The sequence below is a fragment of the Sinocyclocheilus rhinocerous genome, unplaced genomic scaffold (assembly GCF_001515625.1).
Source record: "Sinocyclocheilus rhinocerous isolate Xijiao unplaced genomic scaffold, SAMN03320098_v1.1 scaffold2214, whole genome shotgun sequence".
NCBI lineage: Eukaryota > Metazoa > Chordata > Actinopteri > Cypriniformes > Cyprinidae > Sinocyclocheilus > Sinocyclocheilus rhinocerous.
This window is the reverse complement of record NW_015636528.1, coordinates 211,307-227,439: the sequence shown is the minus strand read 5'-3', so window position 1 is coordinate 227,439 and position 16,133 is coordinate 211,307. Positions and strand designations below refer to the sequence as shown.

Genomic DNA, 16,133 nt, shown 5'->3' with positions numbered 1-16,133 from the left:
TTGACAAATTTATTTTAAACAAAAATATTTTTTACATTCAGTCAGTATGCAATGTACAACTATACATTACAGAAATTTTTCACATTATTGGTGCGCTGTCAAACGCATTGATCTTGTCAAGTGCCTTGAGACTAATATAAATGTTAAAAAAAGAAAAAAAAAAACTGTTTAAAAACAATTTCTAGGATGTACCCTTATGTGAATATTCCTTTTTGAACCAGACTAGCCCTTTATCAAGATATGCAAGAAACTTGATTATTTACGCTGGACCCTGAATTGTACCACAAAATAATTTGTATTCATTAGAAGAATTGCATAAAAAAAAAATTGTGTATGCTTATTCCACATGAACTAGGAGGCTATTCTCTTTTGCAGATATAGGTACACTGATGAACATATCAACATGTAACATTTACATTTTAACAGCATTTGGCAGACAATTTTCTCCAAAGTGATTTACAACAGTGCATTCACTGCTACATTTTATCAGTATTGTGTATACACTGGGAATTGATTCCAAAACCTTGTCGTTGCAAGTGCCGTGCTCTACCAGCTGAGCTACAGGACTTTGTATGTAACAGTCTTTCAGTTAGCATTAGTTTTTCAAATCAACATTAAACACTTTGCAACCCATTTTACTTCATGTAAAATGATCCTGAAACTTGATCATGAAAATTGACTTGATCCTGCAGTATCAAGAGTTTGTAGTTCGTTCTAAAGGAGTCTGTATTAAGAAAGTGAACTGTATCAACTTTGGTTTCACGCTGACCTGAAGAATAACAGAAAGCTAGACCGTAAGGACCAGTCATTTCAGAATAGTTCAGTACGGCTGCAGGCCTGCCATGTTGTACCCAGTGGGTGGATGCCAGATGGGTAACGGGTAAGGGTAGGAGGGCAAAGCAGCCTGGTAGGATCCAGTAAAGGGGTTGCCCATTGGCGGGCAATGCATAGAGTGAGTCTGAGCAGGAGGTATTGTTAGATGGCTTGGAAGAAGGACCGGTTGAAGAGGTAGAGCCTTCAACTGTTCGGTTAAATCTGCCCGAGTTCTCTCTGAGGTTGGCATGTAGGGCATTGTTAGACTGGCATGAGGGTGGAAGAGGAACTGCTGGGTAGGCAGAGGCAACGCTGTCTTTGCTTTCTCTTTCCTGTCCATAATGCGATGTGGAGAGGCTACTGGTATCTTCTTCAAGTAGGATTCCTCAGTGGTGGGCCGCTTTAGGAGGTGCTGGGGGTAGGACATGTGCGGTTTAAAAGTGGGCTGTAGTGACACAGGCCTGCAGGGATCTCGTGGTGAGACCTTGTAGAAGCTGGAGGCATGAGGGACCCAGCAGGGTTTGGTGTATGCAGGTGAAGGCAGCCTGTAGGACGCAAATCTGGTGGTGGATTTACCATCCAAGGTCCATGGCGAAAGACTCCTCTGGGTCTTTTCGGAATGGGGTGGGCCACCTGGCAGGAAATCCCTGTAATTGTAGCGGTGATAGTTGGCAAGTTCTTTGCTGCTGGGGTAACATCCGAAAGGCTTGCAAACTCCGGTGCTAGCAGCCTTGGACATGGGCAGAGTAGACAAACGAGAAGGTGTCTTACTTTCGGGTTCTTTGGAAGGAGACGTCGTCACGTCTATACAGTCCTCAGAGGAGACAGAGCAAGGAGAGGGGCTACGGGACAAGGAGCCAGACGGAGAGGAGAAAGGGAGGGGTGAGCCATCGGAAGAGTGGCGAGTGCGAGTAGAAGAAGGACACACAGGAGACGGGGAAGAGTGGGATAGCTGAATAACAGAGGGTCTCTCCAGTTCTGCACCATCCTCCAAGGCACCAGAGACAGGGATGGACAGGCTAGCCTGGGCCAGACGCTTCTTCTTCTCCAAGGGAGAGATCACCTCAGTCGGGGTAGGAGTATGAAGGAGAGAGATCTCTCTAGAGCAGGTGCCAGGGTGGGGACCGTGGACAGAAACTGCGGATGACTGATCAGAGTCCAGGCGATCGGAGGATGCCAACCATGGACTGTGATGGGAGCACATGCCTCTCTCACAGTGATGATCTGATCCCATTTTCTCCTGTGAACAAAAGGGATATGCTTCAGGACAAGGAGCAGACAGATACATCTCCACACATAGGACATTTAGAGATATACACTATGCATCAAATTGTTGTTTTGCTGGCAATATAAAAGCAACATTGTGAATATCGTGAACGTTCTAATGTGCCTTTTATTTGGCCATTAAATTTCCTATAGCATGTCATTAGACTAGCTGATTGACCGTGACCCGTCCTTCTCCCAAGACTTGAATATGGGAGCATTTAGACCAGGGGTGTCAAAATCATCTCCTGGAGGGCCACAGTCCTGCAGAGTTTAACACCACCCTGCTCCAACACAACTACCTTAAGTTTTCAAGTAATCCTGAAGACCTTAATTAGCTCCCTGTTGAAAAAAACAGCATATGCTGGTTAGGTATGTTTTGAAGCATGGCAGCTGGTTTAAGCTGGTCCTTAGTTGGTCATGAGCTTGTTTAAGCTGATTTAAGTTGGTCCTGAGCTGGTCCTGAGCAGGAGCTAGTTACTTAGACCAGTTTATAACCAGCTCTGGACCAGCTTAAACCAGCTCATGACCAACTAAGGACCAGCTCAAACCAGCTGCTATGCTTCAAAACAAACCTAACCAGCATATGCTCTTTTTTTTTCAACAGGGCTGGTTTAGGTGTATTTAATTAAATCTGAAGCTAAACTCTGCTGTAGCCCTCCAGGAACTGTTTGACATCCCTGATTTAGATAGTAGCTTAAACAGCACTAAATTCTTTTCTATGAATGGGTTCAAACAGCCAACCGTCCAGGGCATAGGTCTTCAACCCTGCACCTGGGGACCCACTGTCCTGCAGAGTTCAGCTCCAACCCTAATCAAACACACCTGATCCAGCTTATCAAGGTGTTCAGGCTCACTTGAAAAGTCACAGGCCAGGTGTGCGGAAGAAGGTTGGAAAGCTTGGACAGTGAGTCCCCAGGAGCAGGTTTGACGACCTATGGTCCAGGGTGTTTCCCTGCCTACAGCCTGAGACACTGGGATTGGATCCGGCATGCCCCTGACCCTACATAGGACAACAGGTTTGAAGAATGGATGAATGGTTCAAATGGTCAATTTCAATGAATTAATTCAACAATCTGTTTGAGTCATTACTTAAAAATGTGTCGTCACAAAGCTGAAGTTCTCATAGCATAGTTCCAACCCTAATTGTACATTTGACAAAGAGGTTCTTTGATCCAAGTGCATTTTCTTCCTGCTCACCTCACACTCTTCTCTCTCCATCTTCCTCTTTTTCTTGCTCTCTGGCTTACTTCCCCTGTTCTCAGGGCTCCTCTTGTACTGCTTTCGAGGTTTGGAGGGTGGTAGCGGTTTGTCCTCCTCCCCTCTCAGCTGCCGCTCAAAGGGCAACACCAACCTGTACAAAGAAAGAGTCTTACTGTTGGAGCCATGGGTTAGCAGTCAATGCACATTTCTTCAACTGAGCAGTTGTGTTCATGTGGGCAATGTGAGTTTGAGCGATCCGACTTAAGATTTTCGACTTGTGAATAAAAAAATTGTCTGGTTCATTACAGTTAACAAGTGGGTTTACCTTTCGTAGTGTCTGCGTGTGCAGGTGGCTGCACTGGTACTGCCTGGACTACCACCCAACTCATCATACACATTTTTCCATAGCCTCCGCGCCGTTACCTGTGAGTAAACACAACGTTATTACACACCCTTAGAAGAAAAGAAAACTAAATGTAACTACCTACTGTACTTTAGCGACTTCTCTGACAATGATTCAATTACAAACCCAGATAATAATGACTAATTCACGAGTTTGCACTATATATATATATATATATATATATATATTCAGATTATATATTCAGGAAATAGTATGCATATTTGGTGTGCTGTCTGAGGAGAGGGCTCCGAGCTCGGCATTTAGCCAGAACCCAGAGAACTCCTCCATATCCCAAGCTGGGATAGGAATAGTTAGGAGTTGGGAAGGAGGAGGGAAACTTGAAAACTGTTGTGGGACAGAGGTAAGTTGGCTGTAAAAATATTTACTATAATTGTGCTAATTATCATGCTCTACCTGTGCTAAATTGGTTGATTATCTGAATGTGAATGAATAAAACATAATTGAAAATGGTTTGGTGTTCTGTCGGTGCTGATAGCCTCTTGGGCAGCGCGCCGACATACAGCGTCGTTGTGCTACGAGCTTTCCCGAATTCGTATCCCGGCTCGAGGACCTTTCCTAATCCCACCCCCCCTCTCTCTCCCACTTCGCTTCCTGTCAGATCTAAACTGTCCTATCATAAAGGCAAAAATGCCAAAAATTAATAAAAAAAAAAAATAGTTTGGTGTCGTAAGAGTGTGGTTACATAAATGTACCTTTATACAACAAAATTTTGCAGGCAAAATCCAGTCTTCTCCATGGGAATTTCACACAAGGGATGTGTTCCCTATATAGATTTTGTATCGAATTCAAGCTAGTTTAACTCTGAACATGTCAATTTGCCATGTTGACCAACACAATGCTGTTTAATTAGGAAGTGACCTCCGACTAAACGATGCTTCATGCATCACTACTGAAAATGGACCTTCTTTGCCCACAAAGTTTCGCTGATGTGAAGGCGCCTTATGGATAAATGTGTTTCATGTGCAATTCTAAATTAGCATCTGTGCTTGCATTTTGTTTTCTTGGACTGACTGTGTGTGTATTGCATGCACTGCAGTATCAATATGATCAGCCCTTGTCATAGTGGAACTTCATGACTAGTCACTGGTTAGTTTCAGAGGTTGCCTCATATGTGTGTAAGTACATACCCCAAATTTATTTTCACAGGCTGATAAAAGTTTCAGCTTTACAATGCTAATACCACCCTTACTGCCTGACACATTGCTAAATCAATTAATGACCGAGGTACTTTTTATTTACAGGTATCAGTCCTCTGAAGTTTGTTTGGTGACCGCAAACACGTTCAGTTTAGTTGTGTTACTGGAAAAAAGTTTGACTGATGCAATAATGGCATTTTTTTTAGCATGACTCTTTTTAGAGTACAAGGTCAGACTTTCCACTCCCAGACCTAATTCACACACATACACAACACCCCCTTTGACCAAGACTAAAATTATATGCAGACAGACATTGTTTTGTCAAACATCGGTTTTACTGACCACACGCACACTCATTAAAAATACAAACACTTTAGCACCTTAGAGTGAGTGGAAACTTAAGTGTGACAGAACAAAGCTTTGAAGCAGTGGGTTTGGGCAGAAAGAGCTAGGTGGAAGATGGACCCCCGTTCTCATTGTGGTCATAACGGTCACTGTTGTATGTATGGTGTGGCCTAAAGCCATCATAGTTTCCACTGTGCAAGAGCAAGTGGCAAATGCATGACCTGCTTCTCAACTTCCTCGTTAGGGCAGTTGGCATACTTGCACAACATATCGACAAGATAATGCTATCAGGGGTGTGAATGAGAGATGGGGGAGATAGACCAGCACCAGGTTGTGAAAGGTCTGTCTGGAGGTTTGTTTGCGTGAGGATACTTACCGCATCATATCCTCCAAGTGTCTCCACAGCTTTGTAGATTTTCCACAAGTTGACTGGAAAAAAGACAAGAGACATGATTGTGTCAATACACAAATTTCTCATCAAAACTGTGAACGGTGAAAATCAGTGAAATGAGGTGCTCTTCATCTAAAAGAAGTCAGATTAAATGTTATACGAGCTGTTTTATTTATATAGATATATATATCTATTCATTTTATATGAGGTATGCGACCTTGTTACCAAATTTTGGGACATTCTGAAATACATTTTAAAACTTTTTTAAAAAAGAAGAAGAAGAAGAAGAAAACAACAACAATGCCAGAAGGGGTAACAGGGTTGCAAATTTAGCACAAATGTAGCCTCACTCAGTAGTGGTAGCAAATGTTGGTTTGTAGTTATTAATAAACATATGTTCTATTAATTGAAGAAAATATTTTGGTTAACAGACTTACATGATTAAGCTCAACACAACAACATTTTTAACAACTGACTAAATGTATTGTCTGTCTGTCCCAATATAAAAAGTCCAAATTGAGTCAACTTTGAGTGTAATGTAATGAGGAAAAATCATATTGTAACTAAATATACATTTTTTTCATAATTAATTTAAAATATTTTTAATACAATGAATTAAATAAGAATTGAATAGACTGTAAAAATTCTGACTAATGATAATTTAACTATTTAATTTAATAATAGCTTAATTAATTTATTAATTAATTAATTTTAGATTGGTTTTATTTTAGATAACAGTTAACAAAACAGTTATCTAACAGTTCTCATAACATAATTAATAATGTAATTTCTGTCTCATGGTTTAAAGAAAACCAAAGTGTACCACATTCTTGGAAAGTGTCAGATGCAGTACATGATTTAGTCAGCATGTTTTATATATAATATGATATATTAGTGGTTTTAATGAGGGCATTGCAACCCAAAAAATGGTTGTGGATGTGTTCTGTTCTGAGAAATCATGCTAAATGTAAATAATAAAATGCAATTAACTAAATAGTTGTGTGTAGTTGGAACAGCATAATAAATAGGCTGTTCAACTTTTAAAAGGAAGGCGAAAACCTTTAACTTTGTTACTGATGTTAAAGTCTGTGTATCTGATCTTTTGCTTGTAAAAGCTAGTCAAATCAGACAGATTGCAACACGTATGCATTGTGTAACATGCCCTCATGCTCAGAAACCATGAACAAAACTATAGAAGGTGAAACAAAAGATGAGCCAGAGACAACACTAAACACGGGTTCACTTGGTTTGTGACGACCACAATGTGTTTTGGTGAGGTGAATTATGGCTGCTGAGAGCTTGAAACTAAAACGTTTGCATATTGTAGTGCCTACACAGTTCTGAACAATTACATTTACATTAAATTTATTGAATTGCAGTACATTTGCACGATTTTGAGAGTATTTGAGGGTTTTGTGTTGGGTTGCCACATGCTGTTCAATGTAAAATCTACATCTTGAAGCAAAACCAGCTGAAAACCACATTTAAATGCTGTAATATTACATGCAACCGTATTCAGACTCACTTTGTTTTGGTGAGGTGAATTATGGCTGCTGAGAGCTTGAAACTAAAACGTTTGCATATTGTAGTGCCTACACAGTTCTGAACAATTACATTTACATTAAATTTATTGAATTGCAGTACATTTGCACGATTTTGAGAGTATTTGAGGGTTTTGTGTTGGGTTGCCACATGCTGTTCAATGTAAAATCTACATCTTGAAGCAAAACCAGCTGAAAACCACTTATTTAAATGCTGTAATATTACATGCAACCGTATTCAGACTCACTCTGTTTAAAGCCAAGATGGGGAATTCTCTCTATAGGCGTGCTTCTTTCCTTCATGAAACAGTACAGATTGGTCACAAAGGTTTTCTCTTCACTCTCAGACTGGTCCGTTCTGGAACCTTCCTCACTGCTATTGGTGGACACCATGTTCTCCATCTCCCTGCTGGTCTAGTGGAAAAATAGCGTACGGTTAAAAAACACAAAAGTTGTCCAAAAAAAGTGCTTTTACTTGAAGAAAGAATATTTTAGGAATATTACGCATATTCTTCGAAGAATGTGACATTGTTTTCATATACCTCACTATTATACGGTGAAAAAATATTTTATTTATGATTAACATTTAAATAGTAATCAATTCAGATTATGGTAGTATTTCTTGTACAATTTAAATAAAATTACAAAAATTTAAAATTAAAAAAATTAAAAAAAAAAAAAAAGAATATTTACACATATTTTAAAATAAAGTAAAAAAAAAATTATTCAAATAAGAAGAATTTAGTCAGAACACAACAGGTTAAAAAAATTGAGGGGAAATGAAAGGGTCACAATGAATAAAATAAAATAAAATAAAATTTAATTTAATACAATAAAATAATTGGTCTCAAAAAAGGTGTCACTGACTTTATGCAAAAAAAAAAATTATTCAAATAAGAAGAATTTAGTCAGAACACAACAGGTAAAAAAAATTGAGGGGAAATGAAAGGGTCACAATGAATAAAATAAAATAAAATAAAATAAAATTTAATTTAATAAAATAAAATAATTGGTCTCAAAAATGGTGTCACTGACTTTATGCAAAATATATATATTTTTATAAACTTTATTTTTTCTCATTTTTATTTTAAGGTGAAATGACCTGGACATGTTTTTGTGAGAATCACCCTAGTTGAAAAATGTTCTATTTCATATAATTGTCAGTTTCTGCCCAATTCACGAGTTCCCAACATAACGGTTCGATAACTAATAAATCTACAGTATGCGTGTGCACTGTACACGATATAGGCAATATATGAATATATGTGGGTGAGTTTGTGTCATTTACAGGAAGCAGCGTAACTATGCTTCGAACAACCTTCGAATTTCACTTTCACACAAACAGCCTGTTAGATTTAGTTTGCACTTAGGTAGGCCTACATCCTTTTAAGTATATTATTTCTATAAGAAGTAGTATACACTATGTGAAATGCACAAGTCTGATAACTTAGAAACGCCTCTTTCTCATGACTTGGGGTATGATCCATATCTTTAGCGTAAACTGTTCAGGATAAGTTACGCACTGATGCGCTCGCTTTAGCAAACACCGCTAAAGCGATGATCAGCACCTTATAAACCTTGTAGATGCTTTTGTATAGCAAGGAAGGAACAAGCCCCGTTGAAAGAGGGAAGTAAGTGAACGTTATCTACAGAAAAACAGCACATTCACCCTGAGTGGCAAAGCGCTACATGATCAGGCCAAAGTGGAACTGCTAGCAACTAGCGCGCAAGCACACAGGACAATGACCCACAGTGCAGGCAGGCCGCAAGTGAGAAATGAAAGAGTGAAGGCATGCAGAAATGAACGCCAGCCGTCACAAGTTCGCCCACTCGGTAACAATACACATGACTTATAAGAGGGGGGCAGAAAAGTTGGTAAACCCTAGCAAATAAGTTAATGTAAGCAAAATATGACAAAAGCTGCTTATGTACAGCTGGTAGGCTATACATTGTGGCTTTGATGCAACTGGTGTTTTTGGCCGGCCATTATGAAAAACATGATTTTATAAAAATGTATTTTTTTTAGCCAATCATAAATGAGTTCATATACATAAAGAAGTCTTAAAGATACAGAAGTAACAGGGTTGAAAATGATCATAAAAATAAACTTTGATGGAAGAAACAACTGACTTAAGCTGAATAACGAACGACATTGCTGCCTTATATAGAATTGCTTATAGCTGAATTGAACTCATTATGACAATATTGTCTTTTAAAGCTGTTTTACAGCACAATATGAATTGTGTTTATAGATGAGTTTCCATAATTGATTTGAATTGAAGCTGCTTTGAAACAATCTATATTGTATAAAGCGCTGTAGAGATAAAGGTAACTTGACTTGACTAACACTAAATCGACATGAAAAAAATTAATTTTGTACAAAAGCGTGTAATCTTTTTGAAACCAGCCTAAGCTGGTTTGCTGGTTTTAGGTTTTGGCCACTTCTCAGCTAAGCTTAGACTTGTTTCAGCAGGTTTTTTAGCAGGCTTAATTGTTTGTGGAAACAGTTTTTTGGAAACAACGTTTGGTTAAATCACATTCGCCCGCCAAAAGGGTAAAAAGACAAAAACAATTGGTAACAGCTTGCGAAGAGAAATTCCCCAGTGACTATATACGCTACGCACAGAAAGCTTTGGATTTCCATTTGATGACTTTGGTGGTTGATCTCTGCCGTTTGCTGTCAAAGCAATGTTCAGTCAGTAAGTTTCACACTGAATAGAGTTCCTCAGAGAGGGTAACTTCTTCCCAGAACAAGGCCTCTACAATGACTAATATTGTGCATATAGAGCTTTATTCTAGCTTCTGAGTAATATAGAAGATAAGAAGGCCCCTTTTCAGTGTACTGAAATGAGTAAACATTGAGGCCTAAGTTTAAATCTCTTTCCTGTGAAGGGAATAATATCATACATGTAGGCCCAAAAGCTGGGGCAATCTAAAAGAGTCTGATTCATTCTTTCCCTTGCTTCAATCGTAAATACAACAGAGAAAAATTGACACATGTCTTTTGCTATGGGTGCTGCTGAGCTCCAGTCTGTCCTCCTGAATTGAGTCATCTTCACTGAAATTTCATATACGGCTTTATCTGATTACCATCTACCCAAACATTTCCTGTTATATTGACAACACAGATAATAACCAGCTTTGAGGAATAGTGTGTTAGCACTAGTTCTTGGAATAAATATTTGAATATCTTGTAATCAAGGGAAATGCGTTTTTGAGAAAAACGCAGGTGGTAGTTTTTTCCGAATTTGGTTTATAATGGTCTCTTTATATTGTGTATGCATTTTGTGTCTTTTATCTAATGAAATGGTTACAAAATCATTCTTTAACCACAAATATAATCAAAGAAGAGATGTAACTGGTGGAATGCATATTAAAATACATAAAGCGTGCTCTCACAAAACTATTTAGGCCAATTGATATGTAACAAAAACACAAGATCACTCGTTCAATTTAATACAGTCATATCAAGACCACAACAGGGAAGAGCTTAGCTCTTAAATGCTACCTTCGAGTTTCAAACAGGAAGGGTTTTTTGTGTGTTGAGAGCCGTGCCCCCGTCCCTCTCGAACTGTGGCTAAAAGTAGCACAGACCCCAGTGTGAGAGACTTTCTGCAAGCTGCAGCTCTTCAATTTCCACCTCATTCAAATTTCGGAAAAGTGCGTGGGTTAGTCTGCAGCGGGCGTGTCAATAACACTCAAAATGAGAGTTTACACATGCTGATGAAGACGCAGTGGCATGGCCAGCGCTCGCCACCAAAACCACACGGCTTTCAACTTCTGACGCCACCCTGGAAATATGATGCATCTTTGCACTAGCATACAAACACTGTTTTCAATTACAAGAAGTGTGAGAGAGAGAAAAAACAACAACCGTGATTGTTTATATGCGTATCCTTGCATGTAGTGTAACACTCAAAACTCGCTCATTCACTTGTTATTCTGATGTACTGCAGAAATTAAGAACCGAAAACTGTAACCGAAATAAAAGAGACCAGAGGCTGTTGAGTCAATGCATGTAAATATACTGGAATACGGATTTTTCCTGCTCACATCAGAGAAAAAAAAAAATTTTTCTTGCAAAATGAAAGTCAAATGGACAATCTAACCACAAGGTAACAGTGTCATATCTCATGTGACTAACTACTGTTACTGACATCAGCATTCTCAGTAACCGAAATATTGCAATAATACCAGAAATCAATTTGGCAACAGTCATTAGATCGAAAGGGGAAGTGAGATGTTATTTTTACGAGCAAAATTTGCGCTTCAGCCACATTAAGAGAATCAGTGATGTGAAATTTACATAAACTACATACAAATTCACATTTACAGTTTTGGGAAATGATACATAATCATGCCTTAAAGGGACAGTGCTCCCAAAATAATATGAATTCTGTCATCATTTACTCGCCCTTGTGATGCTTCAAACCCTTTTAGATTTTCAGTGGAACACAAAAGCAGAAATTTTGAGAAATGTTACGTAGCTTTTGCCACAGAATGACCATCATAAAAATAGTCTGTGACTGAAGTCGTATGATAGCCTCTGGTAAACTATGATCGAGAAATGTTCTCACAAATGTGTCCTTCCTCAAGGAATAACACCATACAGGCTTGAAATGACAAGAGGAGGAGTGAATCACGAGCCACATGTGCCGCCTTACTTGATTTGGTGAATTCATCTCCTGCTTTTTCTTTTCACAGTCTTCTAGTTCTCCTTCACCAACATCAACCTCTCCTCGAGGGTCCAACACTAAAACAAAGCACAGCATACTAGTTACACACAAATGAAGGTGTAAACACGTAATACATCGAAAGAGTGTACACACTGATTGAAACTTTCTGTTAGTGTGCAGCCGATTTGAGTTGTTCAATTTCCAATGTTGATGCAGTTGAATCAGTTGATGAATACTCATTTTGGGAACAGAGAGGCGTAGGTCTTTTCCAGAGACACCACAGAAAAGCAGAGGTGAATACTTTGCAAAGCAATTGGTAAACTAGAATTGGTTCACCCAGAGATTGATATGCAAATTCTGTCAAAATGTATTCACTCTCATGTCATTCCAAACCTGTATGACTTTCTTCTGCAGAACACAAAAGAAAAAACATGTTTCTTTGTCCACACAATGAAAGTAAATGAAACCAGTGTTGTTTTGGGCTCCGCTGATCTTCATTGTATAAGTAAAAACTGCTGAAACATTCTTCAGTGTAATTTTAGTATTAATTATACACTATTAGTATTAAATGTATTTATTAACATTTTTAATGAGCTTTTATTTTAATATTTTCAGTTTTCATTTGACCATTTTTTTTAGTTTACATTTGAGTAATTTTGCTACATGCTTTTTAAACTTTTAATAATTTTTAAGATTAAAAATATATATATTTCTATATAGCTTTAGGGAATTTTTATTTCAGTTTTAGGAATTTTAGCACTACAACTTAAACTTATTTCTTTTTTAAGTGTTTTCTTTTTTTCGTTTGAGCCATTTTGTTATGTGCTTTTGTCACTTTTATAAGTTATTAGGGTTTTCTATATAGATTAACTGAATTTTTTATTCAGTTTTAGAAAGTTCAGTCCTTCAGCTTGTGCAAAAATGTTGCCAAGACAACAGTTCTAGTTTTCAAGTTTTACGTTTTTTATCTAATATTTATATTTTTATTTTATTTCAGCTTTATATCAATTACCGAAAATCTGTAAATGATTTAGTTTTGGTTAACAATAACACCACAGTATTCAAAACGTCTTCTTTTGTACTCGACAGAAGAAAGAAAGTCAAAAAGGTTTGGAACACCATGATGAAGGTAAATAAATGAGGATCATCATTTTTGGTTAAACCGTCCCTTTACCAACAGCATTTACATGATTAGATCTGCATAAACATCCCTCACCTCTACACTCTTAGAAAAAAAGTCTGAGGTACAAAGTTGTCAATGGAGTATACCTACAATACCTACAAAAGCTAAAAGGTACATCTTTGCACCTTATTTACCCTAAATGGTACATATTAGTACCTTAACGGTACATATTAGTGATTTAAAAGTAGATAAAGTTATCATATTAGTACCTTTTGAAAGGGTATCGGCCCAGTGAGAGTTTGGTGTCTTTGAGTATATCCTGTGTATCCCAATCACATTAAAAATCAAAATCAGCTGCTAATTTAGCATGAGCAGAGTGACGCTCTCGGTTTACCCAGCATCTGCTTTATAAAATGCAGTTTTGAATCTGAAGTATTGAGTTAAATGGGCTTGTAAGAAAGAAAGAAAGAACATTCTAATACGAAACCACATGATTACAACACTACTTCCTGTCTGTATGTATAAACCACAGCTATGTGATACTCAGCTCGAATATAAAAATAAACATTTGTGAGCTGTCTAACAAAATGAACACACCAATGCATCCTCTATTATAAAATCTATACCAGGGGTGCCCAAACTCGGTCCTGGAGGGCCGGTGTCCTGCAGAGTTTAGCTCCAACTTGCCTCAACACACCTGCTGGTAAGTTTCTAGTATGCCTATAAGAGCTCGATTAGCTGGTTCAGGTGTGTTTAATTGGGGTTGGAGCTAAACTCTGCAGGACACCGGCCCTCCAGGACCGAGTTTGGGCACCCCTGATCTATACCTTGCATAAACGTACCAGTCGTGCATTTATTACGCAATCTTTTATCATTATTCGGACATCGAATGTGCAGTGATTCCAGTTTTATAAGCTTTTCAGAGCTTTGTATTTCTGTAGAAGGTGCAGGGGAGGACACTATCATCACACTGAACTTTCGATGGCCAAATTTCAGGTCAAAAATGGCACACAGGCGAGCATATCAAGCCATCTACCGCTCATGTATCTGGTTTGAATAGAACCAGCACAATGTAACCATCAGGCACCTGACAGCATCTTATTTACAAACCACACAAGCATTGAATTATAGGTTTGCTCTGGGTTGCCTCTACCTCAAAGTCTCCACTTCCCTTTCTCATAGCCTTCTCACCACTCTTTACACTCGTATCTCTGTCTGTAACATCCAGCAACGCTTCGCTTTCGAGATCAGACGTTTCCTGTGCCAGGGCACTCAACAGGCTTCTGTTATTTTACTTCCCCTTCTGAGCCACAGTGCAGAAAGATTGTGACAAGTTGGACTGATATTATCACTGGTGCGATAGCAACTTCTGCATTGTTTCTGGCAGCCTGCTATTGTTCGGATGGGGCAAAACGTTATAAACCCAAATGAATTCTTTAACTGAGCATCACTACAAACACCAGAAGGATTTAAACTGTGGCTTTTCTTCTGATGTGCTAATCATGAATTTGTCATAATCCTGGATTGTCTCACAAATAAAGCCATAACGCGTGATAACATCACAATGTGATAGCGTCATAATGTCACAAACAAACTGGTTTTCACATTATGACAACATCAAAGCACGATAACAAGTTATCAACGTAGAAATACATATCTGTGATAAGGCTTCCTAAACCGAAACGGCCTGTGATGTTCGGTCAATAAGCTTATCTGGCCTGTTCTCATCAGTTTGCTGTTGGTGTATATGAGGGGTTTTACGCTTCAACAGCAATGTGTTGCTATTTCTCTAAACCACTTCCTCAAAGAGCAAAACCTGTTATGGTTACTCATATCTAGTCCTTATTACAGTCACTTAAATTACTAAAAATGACAGTAATAGCCATTATGGTAATCCACTTAACATTAATTCCTTCCAAAAAGCTAATATTTCATTTTATTTTACTTATTGTTTAAACTAGCTACTACTAAATAATCAAATAGTGACTAGTATGTTTTTACTATATTGTTTATCAGATCAACCAGTACATATTCATTAGCCTACTTACTATTTCAGTTTTTTTTTTTCGTGAGATGTCCAAGTAAGATTTTGAATTTAACTATATAGTAGCTATTCTGACTAGTCATTTTAGATAAAACAAGTAAAAATGAAATTATAACTAGTGAGATAAGAGATACTAACGTTAGTGTCTCAGGAACGGTATACGGTTTGAACCGCTTCTGTATGTGGCTTTAAAATATAGGCTAGACAATTTCTTAAATCTATATATTAGGCAATTGAATTTAAAACCTGAAAGCGGACTCTTTAGATTTGTTTTGAAGAAACTTTGATAACTGTCAATGCCAAGAAAATCAGTTTTGTGTAAAAACTAAGCAATATAAAGTATTATGTGATAGCGAAGCCATGTAAATTTTTTCACATTAGAAAGTTTTCGCATCATTCATAGTAATATAATCGCTTACCCATTTTAGAAGAGCGCGTGGTCCACGGACTGTAATATCAGGAGCGTGTGTTGATGTCTGTCTGTTCGGCTCGTGTCTCAGTAATTGACAGCTCGCTCTTCAGCACGCGCTCTCTCTACAGGACTTCCTCACTCGAGTCAATCAGGAACCCTGGGACTCTGAGTCCTCTTCAAAGTCTGTTTTTTTTAAGCGGTACGTTTTCGTTTTAAACAAGTTGCTTTACAGACTTTGAGTGCATGGTTTTCAGTATGTCTAACTGCAGTTTTGTACTGAATCTTCTCTTAGAGTTTCAATTTTGAAATCTGAAAAAATATATAAATTATTAGGATATATGTGACCCTGGACCACAAAACCAGTCATAAGGGTAATTTTTTTTAATTGAAATTTATGTATACATTTACATATTATAATATATATAATATTATAATATACATATAAATAAGCTTTCCATTGATGTATGGTCTGTTAGGATAGGACAATATTTGGATACAATTATTTGAAATCTGGAATATGAGGGTGCAAAAAAAAAAAAGAAAAGCAAAATATTGAGAAAACAAACGCCCTGCGTCTCAATGTTCATACTATCCACCCTAAATAGTATGTGAGATTAGAAGAAGTGTGTCCCAAAGCTTAGTAGCCTATGTTGAAAAGAGTATGCCAAAAGTCCCCGGATGGTCTACTATTTCAGGTCGATTTTTGAAGTGTGGATCCGTGCACACTCTAATGGCTAAAATTGCCCACAATCCATTGTGCCT

General features: G+C 37.9%; 1 protein-coding gene across 1 annotated transcript; it reads right to left on the bottom strand.

Annotated features, from left to right (window-relative positions):
* Positions 1-19: 19 nt before the first annotated feature.
* Positions 20-15,481, bottom strand: LOC107747803 (AT-rich interactive domain-containing protein 5A-like). The gene is made up of 7 exons (XM_016562407.1): positions 15,379-15,481; positions 11,781-11,869; positions 7,365-7,530; positions 5,561-5,613; positions 3,605-3,702; positions 3,277-3,430; positions 20-2,053 (listed from the first exon to the last, which is right to left on the bottom strand). The coding sequence occupies exons 1-7, from the start codon at positions 15,380-15,382 to the stop codon at positions 821-823; spliced, it is 1,797 nt and encodes a 598-aa protein (XP_016417893.1). The 5' UTR covers positions 15,383-15,481; the 3' UTR covers positions 20-820.
* Positions 15,482-16,133: the final 652 nt, after the last annotated feature.

What these genes read in the sequence shown, in the direction of transcription:
- LOC107747803 (XM_016562407.1), bottom strand. An exon ending in AGATGAATTCACCAAATCAA is followed by an intron (nt 7,531 to 11,780) that starts GTAAGGCGGCAC and finishes TTTTTCCACTAG; the next exon opens with ACCAGCAGGGAGATGGAGAA. An exon ending in TGGAGAGAGAAGAGTGTGAG is followed by an intron (nt 2,054 to 3,276) that starts GTGAGCAGGAAG and finishes TTTTGTTCACAG; the next exon opens with GAGAAAATGGGATCAGATCA.